At 40.8% G+C, this 26895-nt stretch overlaps 1 protein-coding gene across 6 annotated transcripts in view; it reads left to right on the plus strand.

Moving 5' to 3' along the window:
- The window catches only part of ddr1 (discoidin domain receptor tyrosine kinase 1), a 109429-nt gene that overhangs the window by 38903 nt on the left and 43631 nt on the right, over positions 1-26895 (plus strand). For 4 of the 6 annotated variants that reach the window (XM_062063855.1, XM_062063858.1, XM_062063860.1 and 1 more), the window contains 5 exons: positions 3828-3994; positions 13408-13510; positions 22301-22376; positions 25186-25338; positions 25851-25998. In XM_062063855.1, coding sequence (XP_061919839.1) covers positions 3886-3994; positions 13408-13510; positions 22301-22376; positions 25186-25338; positions 25851-25998 — 589 coding nt within the window. In that variant the 5' untranslated portion in view covers positions 3828-3885. Of the gene's footprint in view, positions 1-3170; positions 3268-3827; positions 3995-13407; positions 13511-22300; positions 22377-25185; positions 25339-25850; positions 25999-26895 lie in introns of all 6 variants that reach the window. The other 2 variants (XM_062063857.1, XM_062063856.1) reach the window with 1 other exon arrangement.

Consider the following 26895-nt stretch of genomic DNA (forward strand, 5'->3'; position numbering starts at 1 on the left):
CTGGCTCACCTGCACTGGCTTCCTGTGCACCTAAGATGCGACTTTAAGGTTTTACTACTTACATATAAAATACTACACGGTCAAGCTCCTGTCTATCTTGATGATTGTATTGTACCATATGTCCCGGCAAGAAATCTGCATTCAAAGAACTCCGGCTTATTAGTGATTCCCAGAGCCCAAAAAAAGTCTGCGGGCTATAGAGCGTTTTCTATTCGGGCTCCAATATTATGGAATGCCCTCCCGGTAAAAGTTAGAGATGCTACCTCAGTAGAAGCATTTAAGTCTCATCTTAAAACTCATTTGTATACTCTAGCCTTTAAATAGACTCCCTTTTTAGACCAGTTGATCTGCCGTTTCTTTTCTTTTCTTTTCTACTCTGCTCCCAACCCTGGGTGGACCGCTAGCCTGTTCATCGGATGGGGACATCTCTACGCTGCTGACCCGTCTCCACTCGGGATGGTTCCTGCTGGCCCCACCATGGACTGGACTTTCGCTGATGTGTTGGACTTTCACAATATTATGTCAGACCCACTCGACATCCATTGCTTTCGGTCTCCCCTAGATTGGGGGGGGGGTTACCCACATATGCGGTCCTCTCCAAGGTTTCTCATAGTCATTCACATTGACGTCCCACTGGGGTGAGTTTTCCTTGCCCGTATGTGGGCTCTGTACCGAGGATGTCGTTGTGGCTTGTACAGCCCTTTGAGACACTTGTGATTTAGGGCTATATAAATAAACGATTGATTGATTGATTGATTGAAGTGTAAGCCACTGCGACACTTTTCTTCTTTTTTTTTTCTTTTTTTTTTATAAATGTCTAATGATAATGTCAATGAGGGATTTTTAGTCACTGCTATGTTGAAATTGTAACTAATATTGATACTGTTGTTGATAATATTCATTTTTGTTTCACTACTTTTGGTTTGTTCTGTGTCGTGTTTGTGTCTCCTCTCAATTGCTCTGTTTATTGCAGTTCTGAGTGTTGCTGGGTCGGGTTTGGTTTTGGAATTGGATTGCATTGTTATGGTATTGCTGTGTATTGTTTTGTTGGATCGATTAAAAAAAAAAAAAAATCACAAAAAAAAAAATCGATTTTTTAAAAATGAGAATCGATTCTGAATCGCACAACGTGAGAATCGCGATTAGAATTCGAATCGATTTCTTCCCACACCCCTAATAATTATAGAAAGTATCTTTAATGATGCAATGAGTGCGCACTTAAAAAAAAGGTTTCTATTCTTCTTAGTCAGGAGGAGCAGCTGCCTCCACGTGCGTTCATTTAGCGCAGCTCCTGGATTAGCCAAGACAAAACCCTGGAGTGGCCACCGGGCTTCACCAGAACACAGCGGGCCCTTTCTCTTCTCTTTGCTGCCTGAGCGCTAACCACAGCTGTTCAGCACCACTTGACTTTTCCCAACAAAACATGGTCTCACATGGCTGCAGACACTTCTGTTCCTGCTCGCCAAAACATTTGTCTGTCTGCTTTTTTTCCCCTTATTCTCCCACCATGTGAGTGATGTCGTCTCTGTTGGAGAACAAGACGTCTGCTGGTGTGTGTTTGTTGATGGCGAGTGACACCTGATCACTGGAGATTCTCCGATTTTACTGCAGCACTTAAAAGCCTCCCACGTTAGCATTTTTAAACCAGGCATACTCCAAAAACTCTATCCTTACTGCCAACGCATACACTACATGGTGAAGTGACACAGAGACAGACGCAGGACAGCTGCCTTTATGCCCACTTGCTGGCCCCCTTGCATCCATGCATACATTCTCTCTAAGGCCATAAGTCACCACCCACCCTACAAACACTTCATCACCGCTATTGTTTCATCATGCACAGACTTCCATTTCACTGTGTCTGGACTCAAGGTGGGTATTATATGAGAACATGTGTTGTAATCTCACAAATCCATCTGGCAAAGCTTCATATTGTGATATTTTGTAACTCGACATTTTTAATATTTCATAGCTCATTGTCATAGAACATCCACTTTACGGCCCCTTTTACCATGGGCTAGTAACCATTTCTGCTAAGAAAATGTACTACCCAGTATTGTTTCTATTACAGTAGGAAAGGGATACATTTGGCCTCATTCGTCACGGTTTGCCTGACACGTGAAATGTGACAAATTGGGTGGGTGCAGTAGAGTGTTAGATAGATAGATAGTACTTTATTGATTCCTTCAGGAGAGTTGCCTCAGGAAAATGTAAATTTCAGCAACAGTGTAGATCAAATTTAAAAAGTAAATAATGGGGGTATAAATGGAAATAAGATTTAAAATATAACAAGAATAAAAATAAAAAGCAACAATAAGAATAAAAATGTAATAGTAAAAATAAGAATATAACAAGAGAAACTATGCAGTAGTGACCATGTTATGAAAAAGAAATTGCACTGTTTTTTGTTGCACTTTATTTGTTGAATATCTTAAAATGTGTTTTGTGGCAATTCCAACTTTGACCACAGGGTCAGTTGCTATGTCGAGTGGCGCTTTCCATCATTGCAAAAATGATTAACGCTTCACCTTCCTCTCACGCGAGACCCACCCAGGAATCTTGTCAGCCAGAGTTCCAAGCTAGCAGAGCCGATACCATACGGGTTGCTCATTGTACGAGCATCGTTATCATTTATTACAAATAAACATACAAGCTAAATTTCGCTTACTCTTCTCTTGTTACCTAGTTCTGGAGACTGCAAAATCCTACCCCACTGTTTCTACTTCTTGTTCTCCGCTACTGCTGTTATTTGTTGGAATGTCTTATTAGTTAAAAGTGGCGTTGCACTGCAGTACAAAGCAGTTTTCGTTTACTTTTTGAGTTTTCGAGCAGAATGAGGGCATACCTGGCTGGGCTGGTCACCAGATTAATGGACCTAGGAGGTTGCCCCTGAAGATATTAGCTCAGATGATGCCATAGTAGCAGTTTTATCAGAACCAGACTGACTCTTAATGGATCATTCCAATTACCTTCAGGGATGACTCTTTTTAATCGGTTTCTCTCTGCAATTTCCCTCATCAAAACATCTACTGTGAGAGATGTAATCCTCTTCATCATTAAATACAAATCTTTACATATTAAGACAGCTCAAACTATTAGAATAAGAATCATGTGGAGAATGTGTAACATGAAATCTTGGGCAAGGCTCAAGTCCCAACTCTTGTTTCCAGACGCTGCGCCTCCTTCCCTCCTCTTGCCACTACAGCTGTTTGTCAGCTGTTGGCCCATCCCGGTCTACTCGAAGAGATGGGGTTTAAAACCTCGAAGGTCTGTTAGGAAGAAAGACTGGCCTCTCTTCCCCCTCCCCCAGCTGTTGTTCCTACTTCAGACTTCCACGTATCACCCACCAGAATTCTTAGCTTCACCACTGGACGTCTTCTTCTCTCGGAGTAAAATGTGAACTGTCATTGTGTTACTGGGTGTATTGGTGTTGTCTGACAAAAAGCAGTCTTGTTAAAGTAACATTGACTTTTCCCATTGTTGCCCATGTGGCCCATCTTGCTGTAATATCTCCTAAACCTAATTGTCTTAAGCGTAAACATCCCCTGGCTCAATATACTCTGTCCAATTAACTGAAGGCAGGTTTGATATCAGTATTTTGCAGGATAGATTGGCTTCTGAGGGAATACAGACAATGTTGAGCTGATTGTAGCATCCTCAATAAGCAAACATTTTGTTGTCTATAGGCCTGAAGACCGCATCATTCCTGTCGTGAGGGAGAGAAACAAATTGGAACCTGAAAGCAGTCTTTTTGTTTTGGCTTTGAACTGTTTTTCTAAGCTCAACCGTTTATTTAACCTAATGCATCTTCTTTCCCCTCTTGACAGGAATGCCTGTGACCAGCCGCGGGTGTCCGGACAGATAACCAGGTGCGCCGCTGCCGTCATGGCGAGGCCAGCGGGGTGGCTGTCTCGTTTCTCTGTGGTCACCCTGGCCCTGGAGATGCTGGTGGCGTCGTCTGCGGAAGTGGAACATGAGTGGCACTTCAATGCAGGTAGAACACGCTCATAGAATACTCTCTTGGAAAGGGGTGTCCAAATTTGTTCCACTGTGGGCTGCATACTGACAAATCCAACGATGTGTTGGCCCTTCTGATATAATACAATGGAAATAAGCCAAAGTGTTATATCAATTTAAAGATAAATTCTGCAAATTGTGCTGTTTGTGTCATTTAAACTGCAAGTGACAGACGCCCCCCTGGCGGCATTTGGGTCACTCTTGCTCCCCTAATGGTATTTGTTAAAAATTATGTACAGGTTTTGGTTACTGGAAAAATGCACTAGCAATGTAGCTCAACTACAAATGTATTGAGCTTCGGAATCCATTCTCAAGTGAAGTGAATTATATTTACCGTATTTTATACTTAAAAGCCTTTCGTTTTCTCAAAAATCGACAGTGCGCCTAATGTACGGAATAATTCTGGTTTTGGATACCGACCTCGAAGCTATTTTATTTGATACATGGTGTAATAATAAATGTGACCAGTAGATGGTAGTCACACAAGAGATACGTGTGGACTGCAGGATGACGCTTATAAACAACACCACAATTTTAAATGTTCCATTTAGAATATAGAACATTACACACGGCGCTCAAAAATCTGTCAAAATGTTTTAGTTCGACTTTGGTAAACTCTGAAGCCGCACCGCTTGATGGATTGTCAACATACGAGTATTATTATGGTGTGTGTATAAGGACCGCAAAATGGCACCCATTAGCAGACATATTATCTGCCGTTTTGTTTTGCAATATTAAGCAAAACCAATTTTTTTTACTTTCTGGTACCTGCTGATGTGTATTTGGGATCTGCATAAGTCCTGAAAATTTGCGCCCGTTCGCCATTGTAGTCCGCCACGTAGTCAACAAGCGCCTTCTTTTTCTCTATGTTCTTGTAATGGGGCATTCATCCTCCGCTATTGCCATTTCTAATATGAAGTAGCGTAAAGTTCTAATTTGTATCTCTCTATGGAAGCGCAAAAAATTACCTGTGTAGTGGGTTTAGATAATTCACCAATGGAACTTTAGTAATTGGAGAGTTCCGTCGGACGGTTTTTCACGGGACACATTTCCGGCGTTGTTGTTGCACTAGTGAGCCACGGATGATAAGATGCTGCTCCGTTGTTGATTTAAGTAAAGTCTGAATGTCATTAAAACAGTTAGCTCCATTTTTTGACATTTCTTCCACTCCCGTCCTTGCACGCTACACCGCTACAACAAAGATGACGGGGAGAAGACACTGTCGAAGGTGAGCCACGTAAATAAGACTGCCCACAAAACGGCGCATCATGAAGCGACTGTCAGAAAGCGACTTCAAGATGGTCTGTAAAACAAAATCTATGCAACATTTTGACCAAATAACCACCATTACATGTTATGTAGACCACAAGGAAGTGTTTTCAATTTAGAAAAAAAATAAATAAATATTACCCCTTTTAATGTGCCCTATAATCCGGTGCGCCTTTTTGTATGAAAAAAAACCTGACTAGACCCGCTCATCGGCAGTGCGCCTTATAATTTGGTGTGCCCTATGGTCCGGAAAATACAGTATATGGCACCTTTTCTGTAGTAGCTCAAAGCGCTTTTACATGAAGAAACCCCCATTATCTACATTTAGGCTAAAAATGACTTACACCAGTATGGGTGGCACTGGGAGCAAGGTGGGTAAAGTGTCATGCCCAAAAATACAACGGCAGTCTGTTTGATAACTCAGTTAAAAAGGCTGCTCTTTGTTATTGAAGGTGTTGCGCACACACACTTTTGTCTTGTTTTCTTTTGCAATTTGTCGAGGCTTCAAATTGGGCCTGAAGTACTGTACTTGGTCCTCTGTTGCTTTTTGCCAAGTAAGAAATCTGCCTCATTTTATATTACAAAATAGTAACTATATCATATAACTTTAATCTCCAACCCCACATTCTTTTCAGAGTTCTTCTCATTCCATTCTCATCAGTGAGGCTCATTCCCGTTCCTTTATCAACAGGCTATCCTGTATCCTCCCCCATGCCTGCCATCCAGCTAGTTGGGCGTAACAGGAGAGTGAAACAGTTCCCTCTCCGCTCGTCAAGACTGCTAATGCATTGCCAGATTATGAAGTGTCAGTCAAAGTATCGAAGCGGGAGTGCAGGGAGGCAGCCAGGTGTAACCAGAGCGCTCTGCTTAATATCTAACTGCTGCAAGAGAACACAAGCTGCAGCTTAAACAGCGTTTTTGTGTTCCTCAACACTTTCTTTCATATATTGCAAACGGAGGCAATATTTTCGCTCCATTACACTGATTGTTTGTTCCAGCCAAAGCCCCAATGGTGTTACAATTATGAGCTACGTACTATATGGGCCAATATTACAAAAATGAAAGTGGTAAAAATGCTGCTGGTCCCACAGTGCAGCTACTGTATAGCAGTGTCAGCTCTTCCTGAAAGACTTGGTCAAAGGTTCTGGTCTTTGTTTTCCGTTTGTAATATCAGAGGTCACTAATATTGTGACTAAGTGAGGGCGGGGCTATCATTACATTTTTTTTTTTTAATTTTTCAATTCGGAGATTTGCACCATAGCAAAGGTCCGTCTAACTCTCGTAGTTCCCCTTCTGTAGACTTGTTAAAACTGAATCAACAGCACCTCTCCTGGTTGCAGCCACTATCATTTGCTGCCTTTTGTCTCCATTGCTTCAAGACGCATAGTTTTAATGTTACCTAGATTCTGTATGAACTAGAGTACATTCATTCTAGTTTTTTTTGAGGCACTTAAAGTATGAATATTTTTCAGTGCTAATTGACATTAGCCTCTTTCATAGAGCTCCTGGATAATGGCTGCATCAGTGTCATAACAGTAGATCACCTTTTACACAGAATCCAGTGAAGTGGGACATTTCTGCATCCTGCAATTGAATAATAAGATGTTAGATAGTGTTAATTGCTTTTATCACTACAGGGACCACACCCCAGAATACCCTTTCACACAGATGGCTGTTCTACCTCTGTTGCGGCTGATACTACCTCTGAAGTCTGTTTCACAGAGATCCCACAAATTGTGCACATAATCCAATAAAGTGGGACATTTCTACAGATTCTTATATGTATTAGATAGTGATAGTTCCTTTTCTTATCACATTGACCACACTCCTGGTCCTGAAATTGCAAATTATCCTTTCACACAATTGGCTGTTCCACCTATGTTGTGGCTGATACGATATTAGAAGACATTCGCTCTTTTTCACATAGAAATCCTGCAAAATTGCCACGTTTATTCGCTTTTTACACATAATCTAGCAAAAAGCAGGACAATACATACTTGTCGGGCAGCGACACAAATCACCTTCAACAAAACGGGGACCAAACCCAGCATTGTGGAATACCCTTAGACACATTCACCTTCCCACCTGTTGTTCCAACCACCAGTTGCAATTTCAGGGTTGACTTAATTTATGCACAACAGTAATGTAGTGGAGATTATAATACATTGGTACAATAGCGAATAAGTTACCTGACAATCTCGGCTGATTAAATGACTCACAGTTTGTCCTCAAAAGAGTGAGCAATGATTGAAATGAAGGCAGAGTGCAATTTAAAGGCTCGAGTGCTGTTGAAACTATTGTTGACAGGCAGTATGATGATGATTTAATGACGTGGGCACCTGTTTGATGGGTGTGTATCAAGCCCTATGAGGACTTTAACGTTTGTCATGCAGCCCAGAATTCCAGTGCAGTGACTCAATGACACCCCCCACAAACCCCTTTCTCTTGTTCTCCGTCACCCTCCTCCTGTCAGTAGCCTACTCTACTTTATCGCCACCGACCCTCCCCTTTTGGAGCAGACAGTTGGCTCGCGGTGAAATTCCACACTATCTGGATCGTTTGATAATGCCTGCCGGTGGAGCCCAGTCAGCGCCGATACCCGAGACTGCTCTCTTCTGTCTTCTTCCAGCCATCGGCGCCCTCATTTTTGTCGCCCCTTCCTTTTGTTGCCTTTGCTGCGAAACCAACCCCCTGCCTCCACCCCCCTCCCCATCCCTCACGCCCAGCGGCGCGACCTGTAACAGGAGTCCCGCTGGGTCAGAGGAGTTGGACAGACAAAAGAAAGAATGTGTAAGGGTGCCGTCTTGGATGGTCCCCTTCCTTCACATAGGTCTACTTTTTGTGTACTTGGACTTGATTATGCTGTGACAAAATTAACATTATGAAGGTCGTGTTGTATTTCTATACAAAATAACAATTACTGAACAATTTATAAGGTACACACTAAGACACTATAGTCAAACCACTTTTATAAATATAATAAAACTCAGTTTTGATCCTGTCATTTATACAGCATTTAAGGCTGGGGAAGATTGTCTCGGACAGTCGAACCACAAACACTGGTACTCCTCAGGGCTGTGTACTCTCCCCCTGGCTCTTCTCCCTGTATACAAACTGCTGCACCTCCAGTCACCAATCCGTAAAACTGCTCAAGTTTGCGGATGACACCACCCTCATCGGGCTCATCTCGAATGGCGATGAGTCCGCCTACAGGAGAGAGGTAGACCGGCTGACGTCCTGGTGCAGCCTCAATAACCTGGAGCTGAACGCCCAGAAAACAGTGGAGATGATCATGGACTTCAGGAAAGTCACAGCCCCACCATCCCCCCTCACCCTGATTGACTCTCCCACCCCCGTCCCCATTGTGGACTCCTTCCGTTTCTTGGGCACCACCATCACTCAGGACCTCAAGTGGGAGCTGACCATCAGCTCCCTCATCAAGAAGGCCCAGCAGAGGATGTACTTCCTGCGGCAGCTGAGGAAACTTAAGGTGCCGACCGAGATCAATCAATCAATCAATCAATGTTTATTTATATAGCCCTAAATCACAAGTGTCTCAAAGGGCTGTACAAGCCACAACGACATCCTCGGTACAGAGCCCACATACGGGCAAGGAAAAACTCACCCCAGTGGGACGTCGGTGAATGACTATGAGAAACCTTGGAGAGGACCGCATATGTGGGTAACCCCCCCCCTCTAGGGGAGACCGAAAGCAACGGATGTCGAGTGGGTCTGACATAACATTGTGAAAGTCCAGTCCACAGTGGATCCAACACATCAGCGGGAGTCCAGTCCACAGCGGGGCCAACAGGAAACCATCCCGAGCGGAGACGGGTCAGCAGCGCAGAGATGTCCCCAACCGATGCACAGGCTAGTGGTCCCGGCTCTGGACAGCCAGCACTTCATCCATGGCCACCGGACCTATGCAACTCCCCCTCGCAAGGGACAGGGGAGAAGAGGAGAGAAGAAAAGAAACGGCAGATCAACTGGTCTAAAAAAGGGGGGGTCTATTTAAAGGCTAGATTATACAAATGAGTTTTAAGATAGGACTTAAATGCTTCTACTGAGGTAGCATCTCTAACTGTTACCGGGAGGGCATTCCAGAGTACTGGAGCCCGAATAGAAAACGCTCTATAGCCCGCAAACTTTTTTTTGGCTCTGGGAATCACTAATAAGCCGGAGTTCTTTGAACGCAGATTTCTTGTCGGGACATATGGTACAATACAATCGGCGAGATAGGCTGGAGCTAAACCGTGTAATATTTTATACGTAAGTAGTAAAACCTTATAGTCGCATCTTAAGTGCACAGGAAGCCAGTGCAAGTGAGCCAGTATAGGCGTAATATGATCAAACTTTCTTGTTTTTGTCAAAAGCCTTGCAGCCGCATTTTGTACCAACTGTAATCTTTTAATGCTAGACATAGGGAGGCCCGAAAATAATACGTTACAGTAATCGAGACGAGACGTAACGAACGCATGAATAATGATCTCAGCGTCGCTAGTGGACAAGATGGAACGAATTTTAGCGATATTACGGAGATGAAAGAAGGCCGTTTTAGTAACACTCTTAATGTGCGACTCAAACGAGAGAGTTGGGTCGAAGACAATACCCAGATTCTTTACCGAGTCTCCTTGTTTAATTGTTTGGTTGTCAAATGTTAAGGTGGTATTATTAAATAGATGTTGGTGTCTAGCAGGACCGATAATCAGCATTTCCGTTTTCTTAGCGTTGAGTTGCAAAAAGTTAGCGGACATCCATTGTTTAATTTCATTAAGACACGCCTCCAGCTGACTACAGTCCGGCGTGTTGGTCAGCTTTAGGGGCATGTAGAGTTGAGTGTCATCAGCATAACAGTGAAAGCTAACACCGTACTTGCGTATGATGTCACCCAGCGGCAGCATGTAAATACTAAAGAGTGCAGGGCCAAGAACCGAACCCTGGGGAACTCCGCACGTTACCTTGACATAGTCCGAGGTCACATTGTTATGGGAGACGCACTGCATCCTGTCAGTAAGATAAGAGTTAAACCAAGACAAGGCTAAGTCTGACATACCAATACGTGTTTTGATACGCTCTAATAAAATATTATGATGCTGGTGCAGTTTTACTCAGCCATCATAGAGTCCATCCTGACCTCCTCCATCACAGTGTGGTTCCCCGGCGCCACAGTCCAGGATAAGAATAGACTGCAACACATCGTACGTGCTGCGGAGAAGGTGATTGGCTGCAAGCTCCCATCCCTCCAGGACTTGTTCTCCTCCAGGACCAGGAGGCGTGTGGGTCGGATCACAGCTGACTCTTCTCACCCTGGACACACACTATTCTCCCCTCTCCCCTCAGGCAGGAGACTACACTCCATCCAGACCCACACCTCCCACCACCTAAACAGTTTTTTCCCCTCGGCCATCAGGCAAATGAACAAGAACTCCTAACAGCAGCTCCTTGAATTCCTTGAATCCCTTCTAAGTCTATCTGATAGCTCAGTCACAGCTCTTTTTATACCAAATATGTGTTATATGTGTTTTATGTCGCACGTTTGCACCAAGAAAAATTCCTAGTTTGTGAACCCGTTCTCAAACAATGGCAATAAAACTATTCTGATTCTGATTCTGATTAAACAATCTTTTTATTGTAGTTAAGAGCTGTTTCGAGTATTTAAAAGTTTAAGTTAAAGTACCAATGATTGTCACACACACTAGGTGTGGTGAAATTGGTCCTCTGCATTTGACCCATCCTCTTGTTCACCCCCTGGGAGGTGAGCAGCAGCGATGGCCGCACTCAGGAATCATTTTTGGTGATTTAACCCCCAATTCCAACCTTTGATGCTGAGTTTCAAGCAGGGAGGTAATGGGTCCTATTTTTATAGTCTTTTTGGTATTACTCAGGCGGGGTTTGAACTCACGACATACCGATCTCAGGGCGGACACTCTAACCACAAGCCCACTGAGTAGGTCATTTGTCCCTCTCTTCTAGCTAGTTACTGTAAAAAAAAACAGTCACTAAGAGAGACGTCATTTGTCACTGACATTAAAGGAACAGTCCAACTCAGAATGTAGGTGCCGTTTAGTTCTAACATTTTACACAATCCTTCATAAACCAGGAAGTAGCTAACTAATAGACCAGCCAACAAACAAACAAAAAATAGTACTTTTGCTAACCACTTTGGTGGAAGTTTGCATCCTACAAAGTGCCATTGTATTTTCTCTTAGGTTGTACAATTTGGAATTTGACCTGGAAAATGTTGGCCTCAAAAGTGGCACAAAAATCCACAGCTTAATCCGCTTCATGTGGGACATCCACTAATCTTTCAAGACTTGAGCTCAGTGAGCATGATTTCTTATAGTTAGATTACAGTTTCCTACCTGGAAACTAATTTTGCTGAAATAGTGAGATAAGCTCCAGCGACCCCTAGAGGGACAAGCAGTAGAAAATGGATGGATGGAAGATCATGTATTGCCGTAACATCAATATGTACTGTACATAAACTAATGTTAAAGAACATAAAATTATGACAACAAACGTGAAACAAAAAGCCATTAGCCTAGAAAATGTTTTGTTGTGAATGATGTTTAATAAAATAATTAAGCATTTTGCTCCGGCCATTTAATAATTCAACAGTGGCCCGACAGTTTGGGAAACCCAGGAAGCCTTTTCCAGGATTCATCTGCATTTTTGTCGTCAACACTAAAATACAGTTCTTGTGTGAGATGCACGCGATTAAAGTAAATATTTTTAGTAGTCGTTACGTTGTACTGCTCATTATTAAAAAGTTGCAACAAACATGCAAATTGGTTATAAGTGGGGATGTGGCAATCGATTGGCGATCAGTATCAGCCGATTTTCATGAAAAAGTACGTGATTGTCATTGCCGATTAATGCCGATCCCAAATGACACTATTTATTTTTGGCCCCTCGGCTGACAGGTGGCTAGCAGCTAATTGTGTGTCTCCATACACAGTGTGGAGCCGCTCACCTAAGCTAACAATAATTACCTCCATTAAGGCAAATAAACTACATGTCTTAGTATCTTTAGTATCATTATCAATCAGCACTGGAAGATGAGGCTAAACATGTTCCACACTGAAAGCAAGCCAGGAGCAGGCATACTAATTAGAGGTGGGAATCTTTGGGCACCTCCCGATTTGATTACGATTCAGGAGCTACGATTCGATTAAAAATCGATTATTAATTCATCTTTAATTTATGTAAATTGATGCAGTTTTACATATCTTTTTTTTAAATCACTAAATAAGTGTTTTATCACTTGCAACTTTAAAAAACAGTGCATTTATAATAAGAAACAGTTATGCCACAACAGTTGTTAATTTAATAAATGTTCACATTTATTAAATTAATGAAAGTGTGTGCAAAACTGGAACATAAGTGCCCTATAACAAAGGAGATGGTCAGATCTCTTTGTGAGGGGGCTCGATGCGGTCAGCCAAACTTTAGAACTGTCTGCGTTACTTTATTTTAAAAAAAAATCTATTAAAAATTGACATTTCCTGATCGATTTTATAATAGTCCATTTTCGAATTAGGATGTATCTAAAAATTGATTATTTCCCCCACCTCGAATAGTTAAGCGAACAACTAAACCAATTTTAAATAACACAATAAATAAGTACTTAATAAAGTTCAACAAGTGTATATAGAACCACGTTACAGCAGAAAGTAAGCAGCTATTAACAGGAGATTAAACAAGTAGATTAATAGGAGTCTAGAGAGAGGACAATATAACAACTGTTGGTGTGTCAGCATGCAATAAAACAATATACTACACAAGATTTTTTACTTCAACATATATTTTCCTCTGCAAGATAAATATGAGCAGGGTGGGAAATCGCCAGTAAATTTATTGCGATCGCTTGGAATTCTTCCTGTCTCCTCTTCGTGCCTGTGACGCTCACTCACCGCCAAAAAGTCCGGAAGTTTTCCCAACAATGACATAACAACTAAATGCTCCGTGACCAAATGATGCCGGCTGACATTTATTGGGAATGTTAAGTTCCTCCTGCACAAAAGCTCAAAGACAATAAAAAATGTTGCTCACGTCTTTTTTCCCCTCGCTTTTCTTTTACTTTACATCTTCTGTCCTTTCCTGTCTCCTTCCTCCTGGCAGCTCAGTGTCGTTACGCCCTGGGGATGGAGGATGGCAGCATCCCAGACTCTGACATCACTGCCTCCAGCGCCTGGTCCGACTCCACCGAGGCCAAGCATGGCAGGTCAGTAGGTTTGAGAAAACACAGTGGTACCATTTATTTGTGTTAGTTATCCATTTTGGATAGTCCAAAAACCAAATTGTAAAAAAAAAAAAAAATTTTTACTATGATGTAAATCCTTACATCCAAAATTAATACAACAATTACATTTTATAGATAATTCTTATAGTTTTACATGCTGACAACAATGTGTTATATACATATCAATAAACATTTAACAGCACACACAATCATGTGTGCTTCAAGGACTGTATCCATCGCAGACTGCATTGTTCTATATTGTAGGAGCCAGAAGTTTAATAACGGAAAGAGACAGCCCCTTTTGTGTGAATGAGTGTGGATGAGTGTGGATGGGGGAGGGAGGTTTTTTGGGTTGGTGCACTGGTTGTAAGTGTATCTTGTGTTTTTTATGTTGATTTAATAAGAAAAACAAAAAAAACATTTAACATAATTTGTTCCTTTTTTATTGAAGACTTTTGTTGACAAAGGAGAGGAGGAAAGGGCCACTCGCATGCCACCTTTGTACTTTCCTGTTCTTTCTTGAATTCATTAATGTTTTTCGCCTTTAGCAAAGTGCTGGCACTAGTAACTTTGTTTGGAACCACGGTGAGATATTTTGCAGTGGTATTTAATTAACAAAGCACAGAGACTGAGTTACCAATGCGTGGGATTTTTTGTTTTTGTACTCGACAGAAACAAGTTTGGGATGCACAATATTTGCCTGTAGATAACAGAGGGTATACAAAAACCTTGCAAACATTTGGCGAAAAATGTTAATGAATACCGCAAAAAGCGGGGTTTACCAAAACTGAGATACTTCTGTTAATGATTGCTTTTTACTCCTGTAATCTGCTGTTATTGTTTAGATTAGTATTTATTAAATAGTGAAGCAGACCGCCCTATGGGGCCTGTGAGAGGCAGGGGCACTTCCAGTGTTAGTGTTATTTTTCATGCTTAGATACTTTAATAATCCCCTTGGATAAAATTCAGGTATCTCTCGTGGCTCACACAATAAACAGGATTTTTACTGGCTCAAATTGAGGCAGAGATGGTACAATCCTGACCATGCGCCAGAATTTTTACGCAAAAAAATGGTAGTTTTTTTTTCAATTTACAGTAATATGCCGTAAAGAACACCGTAATATGTATTAATTTGATGAGTAGTTTGTTGTAAAATCATAAGTCAAGCAGATATTTAAGTATTTATTTTTATTTAGACAAAAAAACGTTTGAAAAGTATGATAATATACTGTAATATTTGTTGCAATAATGGGTACTATTAAAGTATAAAAGGCATGCAATTTCAAGCAGTACATATACTTTTTCTGTCAAAATGAAAAAAATCCATTACATTTAGTGAGAAAATATTAAGTACTTTATTGACACATCATTTCCAGGTGTTTGCGGGCCAGATAAAATGATCTGGCCCCCGGGCCTTGAGTTTGACACCTGTGGCCTAAGCGCTTGCATAAGAGAATGATGGGCTCATAGCTTGTGTGGTGGGGCCACTTTTGCTTTAGACACTCATAGATGATTTAGAAGCAGCCTTCAAGCGCTCTGTGGACCAAATTTCCACATGTGGTCACCACCATGAATTATTACATTTTAACTGCCTGTTACGTTAATTTCTCTGCTCTGTTTCACCTGGACTCTTGACTTTCCTACTCGCGAGATCACTTTTTAAAGTATTGGCTGATTTTGCCTGCCATATCTGCAACGCTAAAAAACATCAACGTTACTCTGACACGGAGGAAACTTTTTTTTAAATAGACATGTTTGTAATGCTTTCTAGGGGTAACTCCTTTTAGTTGACCTTGTACCAGTCAATCTGTACCGTCATGAAACTCTACCTGATCCTATGCAAACTTCTAATAAATTCTTCAGTCAATCGATCTATTATAATTAGTCAGAAAAGGTTGGAAACAAAGCTAACACTACTAGCTGTATTCACTTACCAGAGACAAAATGTTCACAGCACAGTCTGGAGTGTTCTGTAGGAGTCCAGTGATACCACAGTTTCGTGGTCTGTATGGCAGAAATCCACTTGTGGTCAACGTTACGCACCAAGTAGCGGGGAAAAACACGATTCGATCTGTTTCTTGCTTCAGGTCTTTCCGGTGCACTGCTGTCAATATAGCTCCTCTATAGTGACGCAACGCTGCAACTGCAGTTAAAATACATTGCTGCCGCAGAGGGACATCAATCGCTCAATCAACACAGCCGGAGCTTTACGCTGTGTTGAGCGATATCAATCGCTCTGGCTGGGGGCGGCACAAAATTAGCTGCATTAAAAGAATGACAATAGAGTACATCCGCATTTACGGACCACTCCAGGTTGCTGTCCGTATGCACACCCAGATATTTATAAGCCTGGACCGCTTGTCATAACTGGCATCAGAGGAGGCTTACTCTTTCGAAAGTCAATGACCATCTCTTTGGTCCTTGCTTGAACTATACACAAGCTTCCAGATAGGTGGCAGCAGTGCTTGAAGGAGTAAACCGTTTGACCAGGAAATATTACGGCATCGTTGTATTAGCGCTTTATTTGCTACAACTAGTTTGGCACATACAGATAAATATATGAATATTATTAGGGTCTCAATGGTATTTCAATTTAGGGTGGTTAAAAAATGATGTCCCCTACTGGGGACAAAGTAGATTTCCTCCTAAAAATGGACGCATGTTCAAATCCAGAAAACAACGTATGCAAGTAAAAATTCAGATATATTCAATTGTGCACACGTACAAATCTAAGCACATTTATTTTTTATGTGACTGAGCGCTGCACGCTCTGACCAATCAGGACTCAGTAGGAGGTGCTTGTTTCTTGTGTGAGATTGAAAGCCAGCTGTCATTGCTGTGTCTCCGAGAACTGAACACTTGCTGAAATAAAAAAGAAATGGATGGGTCAGGAAGGTTAAGAAGAAGATGGATGTGCGTGGCCAAAAAGACGAGTGCGCCGGAAAATGTAATGCACCACGTTTGAAAAGATAGTCTCTGCAATAAAACGTGAAACTTTTGCAGACGTTCCTGACAGTGATTACCCCCAATATAAATATTACATATTAATTTGTTCATTCGGCAGCACGGTGGCAGAGGGGTTAGTGCGTCTGCCTCACAATACGAAGGTCCTGAGTAGTCGTGAGTTCAATCCCGGCCTCTGGATCTTTCTGTGTGGAGTTTGCATGTCCTCCCCGTGACTGCGTGGGTTCCCTCCGGGTACTCCGGCTTCCTCCCACCTCCAAAGACATGCACCTGGGGATAGGTTGATTGGCAACACTAAAATTGGCCCTAGTGTGTGAATGTGAGTGTGAATGTTGTCTGTCTATCTGTGTTGGCCCTGCGAGGAGGTGGCGACTTGTCCAGGGTGTACGCCGCCTTCAGCCCGATTGTAGCCGAGATAGGCTCCAGCGACCCCGAAGGGAATAAGCGGTAGAAAATGGATGGATGGATGGAATTTGTTCATTCAGATTAGAGTTTCATATAAAAATTATGTAATATGAATCGGCTCCTCAGTTTTGGAGGTGCCGCTATAGGCTTGTGCTGCTGCCCGCCAGAGTCACAGGAATACATTGTGATTGCAGTTGGTGGCAAAATGATCGGCTAGATGGATTATTAGACATCCTCACAAATAGTAAAATGAATATGAAGCATTAAATGCAATGGCGAAAAAGTGAACGGTGTCCTTCCCTCGATCTTTTTTACATTGTTGAAATTAAATGTTGGCAAAGCCCGAATGACCACCTCTGTGTGTCGCCAAAGTATCCACAGCATGTAGGAATGTGCATACGGCAGAAATGAAGTTGGCGTGAGGCAGCGCACATTTCCACGTCAATGTCAGTCTTGATCCATCTCATATATGCCGTGAAAAAAGGGCGTAGGCCAGGTTTTTGTCTGTTAGCCAGCTTGTTACATGAGGGACCTGGTCTAGATCTTGCAGGAATTTGTTTTTTCAGCTTTCATGACATGTTATGGGACATAACTTAAATATTCCAACCAAATTAACGTCCGCTACGTTCATAAATACATAGTTTATTTTATATTCTGCTATTACCTGCTTAGATTTTATAGAAAGCTTCTAAAACCACCGTCTCACACACAGGGAAACATAGCAGACAACACTTCCAACGCATTTTCTATTACATATTTTTAAATTCTGCATACTTTTTGCTGTCATTTTAACTCTGGTCTTTGTCTCTGATCTGTGTAGATTTGAAATTCAACACACTTGCAAACGGGCCGAGACCTGGGGCCGTACTTATCAAGCTTCTCAGAATTACTCCTAAGGAGTCTGCTAAGAGTTGACTTAAGAGTAAATAAATTCTTCGCTGAAAGCTGCACTTAAAAGTTAGTTATCAAGCGTCTTACTCACACTTTCAGCGAAGTGTAGGACTGAATCTTAAGTGTCACACTCAGAGCTGAATTACGACATTACTATGTGCCGTAAATGGAATTTTAGTTGACGTCATTTCTGTGTCCATAGAAATGACCAATCACGGAAGGGAATCCCTTGTCTAAGAATAAAGAAATATCTTGGAAATATTTAAGTGGACAATGGGAGTGTATATTTTGACAATAAACTACAAAATAATACAAAACAAACTAGTCCCGCCGGCACTCACGCTACCGCTCCCTCTCTTCTCTCGCCCACACACTCACTGACGTCACTCACCTCACGGCCACACACATACGCTACTGTCATAACATTTTCTTTCCAATTCATTAATTAGGCAACTAATTTGAAACTGGTGTGGGTGGCTCTATATATACTAGCCCACTGCATACACATGCAGAAATCAACAAGGAATCGAAAAGTATTAAATCTGTGACAAAAATAATATCCGCTCTGTCTAAACGATACCGTTTGATCAGCTGCTCGTCATCAAAAAAACCAAAACATTGTTCCGTTCCCTGAACGTTCGCGCACGTCTCTCTCGCCTCAGTGCCATCCCCTGCTGGCAACTCCTAACCACTTAAGACACCTCTGAAGGTCTCTTAAATATCGTGGAGAGTAGGAGTGATTCTTAGACTTAAGAACATTGATAAAAAGCTTTTATTCTTAAGTCTGAGAGTAGGACTAAATTTCGCAAATTCTCAGGACTTAAGTGTAAAATGGCACTCTAAGAAGCTTGATAAGTACGGCCCCTGGTCTCTGTCCACTTGTTTGGTGATAATCGCATTAACACTTGACCAAGCAAAGTTTACAAGCAGAGCAGATGCACAAATGTTCCTTTGAACCAAACTAAACAAGTGTGAATGTGTCCTTAGTCGATTGTGCACCTTCATGTGCAACAAGTGTACTGTGTATTTGACTGGTTCCTCCAGAAGGATTCTGTGGCTTCTTTTGGCACTCTCACAAAGCTATCCTGTCAGCGTAATAAAATGGCACACTGAGCATTTTGGCAGATTGTTTCTGAAGCCTCGCTGAAGTTTCACATTTCGGGCCTTAGTCCTACTATGTATTTTTTTATTTTTCTTCATCTCCGCTGTTTCGCTGCGCCATCAAAGCAGAGTGCAGTCATCATCACATTCAATCTGCCAACTCGCCACCCGACAGTTCAAACATTTGCAAAATGAATTCAGACTCCACACTTTACTGTGATGGATTGCACACGGCAGGCAACTTCTGAGAGTGCCACACTGCGATGACTGGGATGTATGTTAGCGTATACAATCTGAATGCAGATGTTACAAAAGGATGCTGTTGGCAGCATGATGACATGCAAACGTCACATGGCTATTTCTGGTAAATGAGGTCAAGTGAGCAAAAGGACAAATGTTAATGACTTCAATTTATTAAACTTAAAAAGCATCATTCTCAAGTCTCTGTATTCCAAACATCAGCAAATACGCACGCACACACAGACACACGTGTGTATATGGATGTATGTATGTGTGTGTATGTATGTGTATATGTATGTATGTGTGTATATACAGTATATAAAAATGTGTATATGTATGTACAGTATGTGTGTATATGTATGTACAGTATGTGTAATGTGTATATATGTATGTACGTGTGTGTGTGTGTGTGTGTGTGTGTGTGTGTGTGTGTGTGTGTGTGTGTGTGTGTGTGTGTGTGCGTGTATATATATTTGTGTATATATATATATATATATATATATATATATGTGTGTGTATATGTAAATGTGTATATATATACATATATATAAAGCATGCTATACATTTGCTCATACTTATTGTGTACCATAGTCCACAGATACTATTGACTTGTTTGTGTAATTCGGACATTTTATTAGCTCCACCAGCAAACTAAGATTCAATACAAGGACTGTGTTAAAATACTTCCAGAAAGGTATTTAATTGAATATTATGTTTAGGCTTATTGTTGTAGTTATAGTTTGGGGAGTGGTCCTTATCTCCCTCTTGTTTGCAGTGCACCACTTTTGAGGAAAGGGGCACTCAACCACTTGACGTCAAAGAAAAAAGCCGCCTGTACTTGAAACCGCATATGACCCACCAATAGCTTGATAAGGCCGCTGTGCGTATACTCTACTCCAGTGGTGTCAAACGTATGGCCCGAGGGCCGGATCAGGACCGCGAACAGGTTTTATCTGGTCAGAGTATAAAAATTACCTTGAAATTTTTGAAAGAAAAAAACAGCTGTTCTAAATGTGTCCACTGGATGTCACAATAGCAATTATTTGTATCTTTGTAGATGATGCTACACATGTACAAAATAAACCACATGTTAGTCGAGGAAAATGATCAAATTACATAAATAACATACTGTAATTTGATTTTGATATAATTATTTTATCTTGATAGATTGAAAATTAACACCAATGGTGAGTGTGAATGTTGTCTGTCTATCTGTGTTGGCCCTGTGATGAGGTGGCGACTTGTCCAGGGTGTACCCCGCCTTCCGCCCGAATGCAGCTGTGATAGGCTCCAGCACCCCACGCGACCCCAAAAGGGACAAGCGTTAGAAAATGGATGGATGGATGGAGTTGACTGATAAACATTATCACATAATTTATTCAGAAAATATAAATAACGACAAATAAAATATATACTATTAACTGCAACAGGTAATTGTGAAAAACGACAACAACATTATGATTTTTACAATTTCAGAATGTGCTTGTTCTATTTTTAAACAAAGAAAACGATCTGAAGTTGTCTTTATTTTTAAGGTATCCTGCCGTGATTTTACCAGTCCGGCCCACTTAGGAGTAGATTTTCCTCCATGTGGCCCCCGATCTAAAATAAGTTTGACACCCCTGCTCTACACAGAGGACAGCTATGTAAAAAAAAAAAAAAGCCTCACGACATACCTTAAAATACATTTCTGCCAATTATCCATCAGTCATCTACCATCATGGAAGCTGTAAGTTTTTAATCATTTAGTTTTTCTTAAGCAAATTGCTGTAAAATGTGGCTAATGTTAGCACTGTAGCTCACATTGGCATGTTAGTGTTGCTAACTGTTGTGACCTCATGTCCCACTATTCGATATTATGTTGATGGGATGCACGGCATTTATTACAAATACAGAGATGCATTGTGTATGTAAAAAGTGCATAACGTGCACACAATTGCTTGGAAACACACTGTCTCAGACAGGTGTGGACAAATGCAGTTTATTAGCCTTAAAGCTACAGACATACCTACAGTTTTCCCTGTGGGTTTTACAAAATTCCACAACACACTTCCAAAACACCATTGTTGGACCTCTGAGATACATTTAAAATCGCAGAATGTAATGGTGTACATTTTCATTAATTTTTGTGTTGGCTCAGATTATGCAGGTGTACATAATGTTGGGTACTCAATCTATTGTGTTGTGCACAAGAATCAGCACGTCCATGTCGCAGCATGCCTTTTCCACACTACTAAAGCAATTTGTCTGAAGGTTATTGTGACGAGAAGATGATAGTGTATGTTAGTAATCACATTACCCACGTATCTGTCTGTCAGGAAGGCTTGCAACATGCTATAATATCCATGTATGTGTATGAGTGTTACATTTTGTGTGTGTATGTGTGTGTGTGTACATTTGGCAAAGCGTCTGACCATGTGGAAGAGATTATTAACTGCAAGCGCTCGCAGAGAAACGGGAGAAACACTGAGACGGCAGTGGAGGTACAGCAAGAAAACCAGCCAGGAGGGATGGGTGCTATATGCCAGGGAGAAATCATTTAAAAACAAGGTTGAGCAAGCAGACTACAAAGGGGCTCCTTGCTTGCTTGGAAGAAAGTGGCTGGTATTAAAAAGTAAGCAAAAGCAATATGATGCACTAATCCCACTTGCTGGAGTGCAGATGACGCCCATCACAAGACTTTAATGTGTGTGAAATCATGCGGCTGTTTCCTGCTGTATGACCTCACCCTCCTGAAGGGAGCAGCATCACTGTCAGTGTGACACAATGGATTTAATTCTTCGTTTCTGGTGCAGTCTGAGCTCAGCTCAGCTTTTATTTTGAAAAGAAGCACCGCACAGGGCGTTGTGTGGCCTCTGAGAGAAAGTCACGCTGTTTAATGTGTGTGGTCATCCAGATACTTAAGTTGTAACATTGCATTAGGATGAGATGTGTCATTCTCACCTGCTGCTTTTACCATCGGTTTTGGATGAGCATGTTTTCTGTAAATGTTTACTTATTCATAGTCAAGGTGTGTGTTTGCGGACTACCTTGCCTTTGGTCTTGTGTATGCTTGCTGTCAAAGATTTTCTACCAAAACTTTGAATGCCACAGGCACCGTTATATCCGACAGCTTTTTGTGGGTTGTTCAGCCGTTAACTCCTTAATGCTCGATGTGTGTCCATTTTATAGGTTGAGCAAAGGAGAAGGGGACGGCGCTTGGTGCCCCGCAGGCGCAGTCTTCCCCAGCGGAACAGAGTACCTTCAGGTGACAACTTTCATTTCGCTTAAATTGGACTAATTTATTATTTTGTTTACTTTCTGCTTTCTTGCACAAGTCACATTTACCTTAAAGGTACAGTTATGCAATTAACTATGGAACCTCTGAAGATCAACTGTTTGTGATTTGAACAAAATTTACATTGGAAAATACATATCAGAAGTTGACATTTGAGCAAATCTTGTAAAACTCTGTGCTCATTTAAATACGTAACTTTACATTTGTTGTTGCCTTTTCTTTGTCTTTGCATCTGTTTTGCCATGACAAATATACCAGTTAGAATTTATATGAGGAAAAATATGATAACAAGTTAACAATGTTATCATAGCAGCAAAAGCTTCTTGGCTGTGCAGTACAAAATCGCAATGTTGAAACAATACACCAGCACAAGCCTGTTTTTGTTGTTTATGCGTAATCACAGTTAAAGGGGGTGTGTTGTAAGCATTAAATTCCGCCCTCTTCCGGCACGTGAACTACGTAACACACACATACACACGCACACGCACGTTGTGTTTTGTCAGCTAGTGATAGCAATATGGTAAAGTATAGCTACTAATGTTAGCTATCAATAAATGTATATTCTGTTGTAACAACAACATGACTGCAAATTGTTAGGTACTTCTCTGGGACTGCTTTTGCGTATGAGCACGCACTTCCTGCTAGTACGTAGTGGACTACACAGTCGTGAGTGACAGCCTGGATGCCAGACTTTTTTTTTTTTTTGCGGCTGCCGAGCAATTTTTTTCCCAATATAATTAGTTATTGTGAAAAATATAGACATTTTATGAAAACATACAGTACAGGCCAAAAGTTTGGACACACCTTCTCATTCAATGCGTTTTCTTTATTTACATGATTGTAGATTGTCACTGAAGGCATCAAAACTATGAATGAACACGTGGAGTTATGTACTTAACAAAAAAAAAGGTGAAATAACTGAAAACATGTTTTATATTCTAGTTCAGAACCATAGTTATTCAACTGTGTAATGTAATACATAATGTACTTTTTATTATGGCCTCCATTTGACCATTGAACAGATTACTTAATTCATTCCTGTTTCTATTTCTGTTTATTTTGGACATGTATACAATGTCAGCATGTTACATCACATATTACACATTTCCATTTCTCTTTACAGCATGTCCGAAAAGGAGTAGGAAAAAGCAAAGCTTATTTAATCCTACCCTTTTCCACTTCATAACTTCTAATACATGTATTCATTCCTTATTCTCAAATTGTAACCGTTTAAATCAATGCATTCTAAGTACTACAATTCACATATGAGATTAATAACTAATTAAAGATCAATATGTTTATCAAATTTCTTCTTCATTGTACTTTGTAAACACCTGTAGTTTGAATAGCCTCTTAAACTGGATTATTTTTAGTGCACTGTTTGACTTATTTGCTTAATCCATTCCACAATTTAATTCCACATACTAATATACTAAAGGTTTTCAGTGTTGTACGTGCATACAAGTGTTTTTAAGTTAGATTTTTATCTAAGGTTATATTTCTCCTCTTTTGTTGGGAAGAATTGTTGTACATTCTTGGGTAGCAGGTTATAGTTTGCTTTGTGCATAATTTTAGCTGTCTGCAAATACACTAAGTCCTCGAATTTCAATATTTTGGATTTGATAAAGTGTTTGTATGTTCTCTGTATCCAAAATTTTTTTTTTTTTTGTAACACTGTTACCATGTTCTAATGGGACAATAGGACAAATCGCAGTTTGTTTGGCCTAATATGTTCTATTGTCAATTATGTCAAAAATAGACCAAAATTATGTATAGACAAGGATACTTAAGATGACACAACTTTTAAAGGTATTTTGAAAACCAAAACACATTGTTAGAAACTTGACCTGGATTGTCTATCTCCTCCTTCAGATGAAACTCAAAATTAGAATCTCGTGCAAAGATTTGATTATTCCAGCAATTAGAGTTACAAACTTAAACTACTTTATAGCAAAGGCTCATAACATGCAACTCAGGATATTTCAAGCCTATGATTTTGATGGTCATGTTTTAAACACTATAAAAACCTTGAATTAAAAGTCTCAGAAAATTGGGGGTTTTCAAAAACTGTAAGCCATGATCATCAAAATGATAAGAAATAAAGGCTTGACATATCTCACTTTGCATCTAATGAATGTACACTACCGTTCAAAAGTTTGGGGTCACCCAAACAATTTTGTGGAATAGCCTTCATTTCTAAGAACAAGAATAGACTGTCGAGTTTCAGATGAAAGTTCTCTTTTTCTGGCCATTTTGAGCGCTTAATTGACCCCACAAATGTGATGCTCCAGAAACTCAATCTGCTCAAAGGAAGGTCAGTTTTGTAGCTTCTGTAACGAGCTAAACTGTTTTCAGATGTGTGAACATGATTGCACAAGGGTTTTCTAATCATCAATTAGCCTTCTGAGCAAACACATTGTACCATTAGAACACTGGAGTGATAGTTGCTGGAAATGGGCCTCTATACACCTATGTAGATATTGCACCAAAAACCAGACATTTGCAGCTAGAATAGTCATTTACCACATTAGCAATGTATAGAGTGTATTTCTTTAAAGTTAAGACTAGTTTAAAGTTATCTTCATTGAAAAGTACAGTGCTTTTCCTTCAAAAATAAGGACATTTCAATGTGACCCCAAACTTTTGAACGGTAGTGTATATCAAATATTACTTTCACACTTGAAGTTGAATTGCTGACATAAATGAAAATCTTTTGAGTTTCACCTGTATTTTCAGTCAGGATTCAAAGCTAAGCTTACTTCCCCCCCGTTTTCCACAGGTGGACCTGCACAAACTCCACTTCCTGGCACTGGTTGGCACGCAGGGTCGCCATGCCGACGGGCACGGTCAGGAGTTTGCCCGTATTTATCGGCTTCACTACTCCCGAGACGGAGTGAAGTGGCTCACCTGGAAGGACCGCTGGGGCCAGGAAGTAAGGCAAAATTACACAAGCATGTTCACTCAATGTGCAGGACTTTATATTTAATGTGTAATTCATCTTTCTGCCTTTGAAAGATGATAAGTCTCAACAAAAGAGCCCTGCAGGCTTTCAGTGGAATTCAATGAGAACACCTGTGTAGTGTTTGGTCAGTGTTCAATATTTTCTCTAGTCATCAACTCGGTGTAGTCCAGCATGAGAATTGGACTTCCAGCAGCAATGTTCGAAGGAAGCCACTATTATTTTGTTATTGTATGCCACCGTAACTCTTTGCACGGATGCTGCAACTGCAGAATCGTGCCCGAGGCGTCACCTCTGAAACCAGTCAGCACGTCCGTGTTTAAAAGTTCAAGGCATTTAATTTGAGCTTTTCTGGGATTAGGAGTGGAACACGCCCTGAATAACAAATTCCAACCTCGGGGCGAGATTTGAAACAACCTAAAATAAAACAAGAGGCAGAGTAATGGTGTCGTGTGTGAGTGAATATTTGTGCTTGTTTCTCCAAGGCGGTGTCGGGGAACGAGAACACCTACGATGTGGTTCTGAAGGACTTGGGCCCTCCTATAGTGGCCCGTATGGTGCGCTTCTACCCACTGGCTGACAGGGTCATGAGTGTCTGCCTACGAGTGGAACTGTATGGTTGTGTGTGGACAGGTAAGTGGATGCATTTATTCATTTTAACCTGTCTTTTGCTTTTTATTGGGATTTTTGTGTGACATTGAATCCACAGCAGAAGGGTATCAGTGATGGTAAATAGCAAAAATATGATGGCCGTAAAAACTTAAATGCAACTTATTGCAAGCGCCCTTACTGCTTAGTAAGGTTCGGCTATAGTATGTTATCAGTAATATCAGTGTTTCCCACAGACTGCAACCTGTCATTGATTTGCATGGGGTTGCTCCATTAATTTCCATAATTGGCTATGTCACAGGTGCAGGCATGTGAAATTTCCACAAAAACGCGAAAATCTGTGTTTTTAAACATTAATTTTCACTTTTTTTTTTTAAATTTGTAAAATATCTATAAAAATATGAGCCAAACAAAATGTGTTAAACGCTTGACTCGGCCGCAGGTACTCGCTGTTTGTCTCGCCTAAATGCTGCACCGAGTTGCAGGACGGGTAGACGATCAGGGGCACCAAAACAAGCACGCTAGTTAGCTAACCATATAGCTAGCTTGCTTATTGTTGCCTCCGTTCGCTCTCCGAACCACAACTTTGACAGTTGTCCACTTTGCTGTTAATCATAGGTGGATTATTACAATCTGAACACTTAGTTCCTAACCAGTTGTAGTTCTACTTATTAGAATTATTTATTAGTAGCCAACGAGAAGGTGTTGGTAAAAAGAGGTCACAACCCCGGAAGTATATTACCAGAGGGGGCGTGGCTACAAGATAGAGTTGCCAAATGGGAAACGTTTTATCAGTTCTTTGCATCCATGTTATACAATTTTACGTTAGATTTTCAATTATTATAATGTTAGTAAATTATCTATTAAAAAACAAAAAAATCTGTGGTACATCACATGGCACGTGTCAAAAAGACAGCCAAT

Source organism: Entelurus aequoreus, linkage group LG11, assembly GCF_033978785.1.
Source record: "Entelurus aequoreus isolate RoL-2023_Sb linkage group LG11, RoL_Eaeq_v1.1, whole genome shotgun sequence".
NCBI lineage: Eukaryota > Metazoa > Chordata > Actinopteri > Syngnathiformes > Syngnathidae > Entelurus > Entelurus aequoreus.